Here is a 6,071-nt window from a genome sequence, read left to right as displayed (position 1 = left end):
ATATTTGAAAATGGAATCAGGAGGATCCTGAGTAGGAAGCACAAGAAAACCCCTCTCCTAGGTATTCCTGAAAGTATCCTATTGAACCTTATAAATGGAGACGCTTGTGTAACCACAATGGCAAGCAAAGAACAGCAGTGTGTGGGTGGCTGGTGGAAATTTCTGATGTGATGGGTTCAGGACTAAGAATCAGCTTCTGGGACCATCAGGTGGCATAGTAGTTAAGGTGCTGCACTCTCACATGGCTGACTGTAGTTTGAGTCCTAGACCTATAACTTGAAAAATCACACCATGTATGTGTGTGCCCCAAATCCCAGGAGAATGGAGAAAAAGGGACTATGGCACGGCCATCCTCCCTGAGGGGTGATTTCTCACGTTTCCTCTCACTGTCTCTGACTCTCTCCAAACAGGTCATGCTCTCTATGGCAAATAAATAAATCATTCAGTCCCCATCAGAGGTAGTTCTTTGAGTCCCATGTATCTTTTCCCTTGGACCCCAATGAAGATATGGGTCATCTCCCCCAAGCAACTGTACTTTTCATGCTGGAAGTTCAGCTATTCTTTGACCCTATATTCTCTCAAACTAAAAGATGCTTCAGTCTCACTGGAAGCTTCTCCTTTTGTGAACCAGAACTCTTAGAAAGCCATCAGCTTTTAACTCATCTCTTCCTTCTCATCTAGATTCAGAATTACTCTTGCAAGGAATATTTTCCCCTCAGTCTGAATACACTTGAGTTGCCTAGAGCTCTGTGCTCAGTAATATAAGCCCCTGGCTCTGGATGGCTGCTCAAATCAAGTGTAAAATTCAAGCCCTTAGTTACACTAGCCACACTGCAAATCCTCAGTTGCCGCTTGTGGCTAGCTGCCACCTGTTGGCCAGAGCAGACATGGTATCTCAGAGTTCTACAGGTCATGGCTGGCTTTGGGACAGGATGAACTTGGAGTCGGGCATACAATTCTTTCTTCAAGTTAGATACTGCTTCATCTGACCTGAGAAAAGGAGTGCACGGTGTTCCGGCAGAACATGAAGGGGCTGATGGCGATCTTCACTTCCTGCTTTGCCACTGCCAGGTCACTATTTCTCCTGGCTTGGGAATAAACTAATAGGAGACGAATGAAATCAAGTAGAGGCTGTAAGAATAGTCAGCAAAAAAGGGGCCAACAGGTGGCACAGTGGTTACAGTGTCGACTCTCACATGGCCAACTGTGGTATGAGTCCCAGTCCAGGGAGACTGAAAACCATGACAGGCACATGTGTATGAGCCCAGACTCCCAGGAGGAGAATGGAGGAGAAGGGACTGTAGCATAGCCACCCCTCCTGGGGGGTGATTGCTCACTTTCTCTCTCACTGCCGCTTTCTTCAGCGAGTGCATATGCCCTAAGGGCAAAAATCACAGTGGAGAATAATGAGCAAAAGTAGACCCAATACCTGCAACAGCAGGGTAAAATTCTTTTTCTGAAATGGATAAAATCCAAAACCATCCCAGAGTTAGGAAAAACAGCTGCTTTGTGTTCTTAATAAGATACCATTGGACATGACCTTGATTGAATCAGAAAAGACTACTCCAAAATTAAATTGTACTAGCCAAATAGTAACTGCCATTTGATTAATGAAGCAGAGAGCAAACCTGAGAAACACTCTCAAATTTGAAGGAAGTGAACAAAAAGATTAAATAAATCGTTCTGTGGAAAAGCCCATGAGGGAAAATAGAATCACAATTCATTTCACTCACTCACACACTCACACTTCTCACACATGCACACACACACACACACACACACACACACTCTATACACCATAATTCCTGATCAGATCTGCACCAGCTGTCAATCCTCACTGATCTATAAGTATGAGACTTTCACTTATAAAAACTCCCACTCTTAAGATGGGAAGATAAAAGTAATTATGGGATAAGTGAAGGGATCAAAAATTTCAAAGAGGTGAACTGAGGTGAAAAATGTGAGGCAAATAGTTCCCATTGAAATACACTGAATTCGGGAAATACATCATGCTTCTTGAATACACATATTTATGGAGTCTATAAAATAGGAGCAAATGGAGCAAGCAGAAAATACAAAAAAAGTTATTGAATAATATAAAAGAGTTATTGGCAAATGTTTTAAATCATCCTAGATTTTTTTTTAAAAAAATTGATTAAAGGTACTGAAAAGCAAAAGAAAATTTAAAAAATAAAGTCATTTAAAAAGGAGATAGAATAATTTATAATAGTGCTCATAAAATTCTTCTCTAAAGACGAAAACATAAATTTCAAGAGACCATATAAAAATCAAGGAAAAAGGATTCAATAGAGGTTTTTATAATAGATGTTGATAAGGGAAAATAAAAAACTGGCAAAAAATAGATTTTTTAATTAAATAAGGAAATTTGGGGGCACCAGCAGGTGACGTGATGGTTAAAGTGCTGGACACTCTCACATGGCTGACCATGGTTCAAGTCCTGGACCTGGTGGCTTGCTTTCTCACTTTCCCTCTCTCTCTGTCTCTCTTTCACTGTGTCTCTCTCTGGTCAAATTAAAATAAATTAATAAATAAATAAGATTAAATAAGTAAGTCTTTTTAAAAAGAAAAAAGATAAGGAAGTTGAATACATGCATTTAGCAGTAGGAGAGCCCCACTAAAGTGTGAATAAAGAAAAAAAATTAAGTATAAAAGGTGAGCCTAGCTCACAAAAAAATAAAGCAAAAACACATTAAAAATTAAGGGAAAATGTAAACCAATTAGTCTAATGCAGGAGGTCTTATTTTTTTAAAAAAAAATTGATGGTTTCCTAAAGAGTATTTTAAAAAATAAAACAGATACAAAGCACTAATGAACAAAAATTAGTCTAAAAACTTCCCAGCACTGAAGAAAACTTATGTCTAGACTATTAGGCTAACTGGGATCTCATCACTATAAATAGGAATTGTCCAATATCAACATCTATTATGGTAGCATTGCTGAACACTGCAGACAAAGAGAAAAATCCTATGTATTTCCAAAAAGAAAATGCAATGAGAATAGAAATTGCAGAAATTCCTTAAGTTACAGAAGCAATGTCTTTCCAACCCCTAATTATAAACCAGCTAAACTTAGGGACCGGCAGGTGGCATGGTGGTTAAAGGTGCTGGATTCCCACATGGCTGACTGTGGTTCAATTCCCAGACCTAGAGGCTTGCTTTCTTGCTTTCCCTTTTTCTCTCTCTCTCTCTCTGGTCAAATTTAAAAATAAGAAAAACAAATGGAATTAAATAAATAATTATTTTTAAAAGAATAAATAAACCAGCTAAACTTTCACTTGAATATAAAAATACAATTAGGATATTTTCAGAGAGCAAAGATCTCAAAAATTTTACTTTTGCGTATTCTTTCTTAGGTAGTTACTAGAATATGTGCTGAATTAAAGGGAAAAAATTAAAATGATAAATAGGAAAAATGGGATTGAGGAAGCAGGGATTCAACACAGAAGAAAAGTTAAGGGAATATCCATGATAAAAGTGAAAGGAGAAGCCAAGATAACAGCTTTATAGCAAGTCTACTGAGCAGCCAGTCCAGTTTGGAAATGATAGAAGATTTCAGGGAAGATGACAAAATGGAGAGTATACCCAATTTGTTAAACATAGTTTTGCTAGCTCATAGCACTGTTCATTGGTATTTCCCCTCTCTCTCTGGGCTTACAGAAATATTACATTTTCTACTTCTTGAAATTATGGATGGTAGTAGACTTACTCTGACAGTGTTAGAGGATTTTTTTTTAACCATAAAAACATAGAACTGTTATTTGTCAAGAATGTCTCAGCAAAACCAGAATGCTCAAGATCCCAAGAGGAGAATGGAGAAGAAGGGACTGCGGTGTGGCCATCCTCCCTGGCAGGGGGATTTCTTGCTTTCTGTCTCTCTGTCTCTGTCTTTCTAGCGAGCACACGTGCCCTATAGCAAAAACCTCTCTGCCCCCCCCCAAAAAAAAAATCTTGCACAAAATGTGTTTATTAATGACTCTACTAATGATAAGTTACATAATCAACCAAAAGGAACTATATCTGAGAAAACTTTAATAAATATGTATTTTTCCTATATTAACTTATTTCCTCAAAGAGTTCTGGGTTACATTTTAAACACCAACCAATAGTTTAACACAAACCATCTTGTTGCTAGTTTTATAATTTAATGCTGTTCTATATAGAGAGATAATGAGTAAAATACAAAAGAAAGTATTACTGTAAAATTACAGATTCTGAAATGCTAGAAATGACCATAAAATTTTTAAATACTATTTTAAATTGTTTTAATCATGGATTTTATTTTTTTTAATATGTAAGTTCTGACATCAAGTCTGATCATGATTTTTTTTAGATTTTCAGTTTTGTCAACATTCCCACCATGCATGCCTAATGACAACATCATCATGGGGCATGCAGGATGGGGCATAAGGAAGGCTCTCCATGAGAATGCTGTTGGTGAGTAGGGGCCACACCTCAATGTGAGTTGAGTACACTTAGAAATCAGTCATAGAAAGATACGTCTACCACAGACATCTTTCTTCATATTGAAATCACCTCATTTCTTCCCTAAATCCTTTCTCTAGATCTAGTTCCTGAAAAACTCCTTATCCTGTACCCATTTATTTATTTATTTATCTTACTTTGTTCCATTGGTGTAAGACAGTGCTTCAGTGAACTATCTCAGTTTGTGGAAAGAAAAGTCAATGTGATAAGTGACAAAAGTTTACCAAATTTAAGATATAGTGCTCTAAAAATATAGGTGACTAATCATGGGTTGCCAAAGCATTCTTTGTTCCACTTTTCAAGATGAAGACATTTCCTTTCTCCATATGGGTACCTAGGCTTTTAAAGTATCAACGGCATAGCTCACAGCTTCAAGGGACGCAGCCCTGTGAGCTGAGGACACAGCAATGATTAGGCTTGCTTCTGACACTGGATCCAAGCTGAGTCTATGGAACACCGCTATGTGTTTCACTGGCCACTTCTGCCTAATGTCACTACAGATTTTTCTGACTTCATTTTAGATATGCTTCATATTCTAAGCTAACGACATTTTTTCCTTCAAAGTTATTTCTTGTAGTTCCTACAAATAGGAATATTGCACCACAGAGTGGAGAAACCACCAACTGTGAACTTCATCTACTGAAAGTTTCTCGGTAATATATTTTATTAGATCCTTAGATTTCTCTTCAATTCATTCATCTCTTTCCTAAATTACTCAAAAGTACTACCTTCCACTAATGGGGGATAATGGCAATTTCATCTCCTGCTTGAAGCCAGAGGAGCTGATCTCCAAGCTCAACATACTCTTGACGAACGGCAAATATCACCTGATTTCTAACATCAGTCAATCCAGGATGTAGACTTTCTATCTCGTTCCACAGCTGCAACGCTTTTATTTCTTGTGTCACAGAAATTGTCTCTGAACAAACTCCAGTTATTTCAGCACTTTTTGCAAAATACAATACTTCAATCTGGCACTGGGGCACCATCCCACCAGGACTCCTTGACAGACTTAGAACCACAGATCCATGTTAAAGGAATCTTAAAAGAAAGTGCTTGCAGGCAATAATCCCCAAAATAGACAGGAGGGATTACATCAGATAAGGAGTCTCTGCACAGCAAAGGACACCATAATTAGTGTAAATTGACAACCCTCAGAATGGGAGAGAATTTTTGTTAACTGTGCAGGGAACTCCATCAGCTTAACTGGAAGAAAATGATTAGCCCAATTAAAAGACAGGAAAATAAGCTGAATAAACAACTCTCTAAGGAAGACATACGAACAGCCAAAAAGCATATGAAAATATGTTCAACATCCCTCATTCTAAGGGAGATGCAGATCAAAACCATAATGAGATACCACCTACCCCAGTCAAAATGGCAAAGATTAAAAAACAAATAATGATAAGTGCTGGAGGGGGTGTGGTGAAAGGGAACACTCCTACACTGTTGGTGGAAAGGTAAATTTGTCCAGCCACTGTGGAGAATGATATGGAGGTTCGTCAAAGACCTTCAAATAGAACTACCATATGATCCAGCAATTCCACTCCTGGGTATCTACCCAAAGGA

The 6,071-nt window shown here is 37.9% G+C and overlaps 1 protein-coding gene across 1 annotated transcript; it reads right to left on the bottom strand.

The window, feature by feature from the left end:
* Positions 1-5,236: 5,236 nt before the first annotated feature.
* LOC102490096 (molybdopterin synthase sulfur carrier subunit-like) lies at positions 5,237-5,491 on the bottom strand. Its single transcript, XM_014593078.1, has one exon. It carries the CDS (start codon positions 5,489-5,491, stop codon positions 5,237-5,239), a length of 255 nt encoding a protein of 84 aa, XP_014448564.1.
* Positions 5,492-6,071: the final 580 nt, after the last annotated feature.

The sequence above is a fragment of the Tupaia chinensis genome, unplaced genomic scaffold (assembly GCF_000334495.1).
Source record: "Tupaia chinensis unplaced genomic scaffold, TupChi_1.0 Scaffold000063_1, whole genome shotgun sequence".
NCBI classification, from domain to species: Eukaryota; Metazoa; Chordata; class Mammalia; order Scandentia; family Tupaiidae; genus Tupaia; species Tupaia belangeri.
This window is presented reverse-complemented; position numbering and strand designations above follow the sequence as displayed.

What these genes read in the sequence shown, in the direction of transcription:
- LOC102490096 (XM_014593078.1), bottom strand. Translation starts at nt 5,491, where the DNA reads ATGGTGCCCCAGTGCCAGATTGAAGTATTGTATTTTGCAAAAAGTGCT.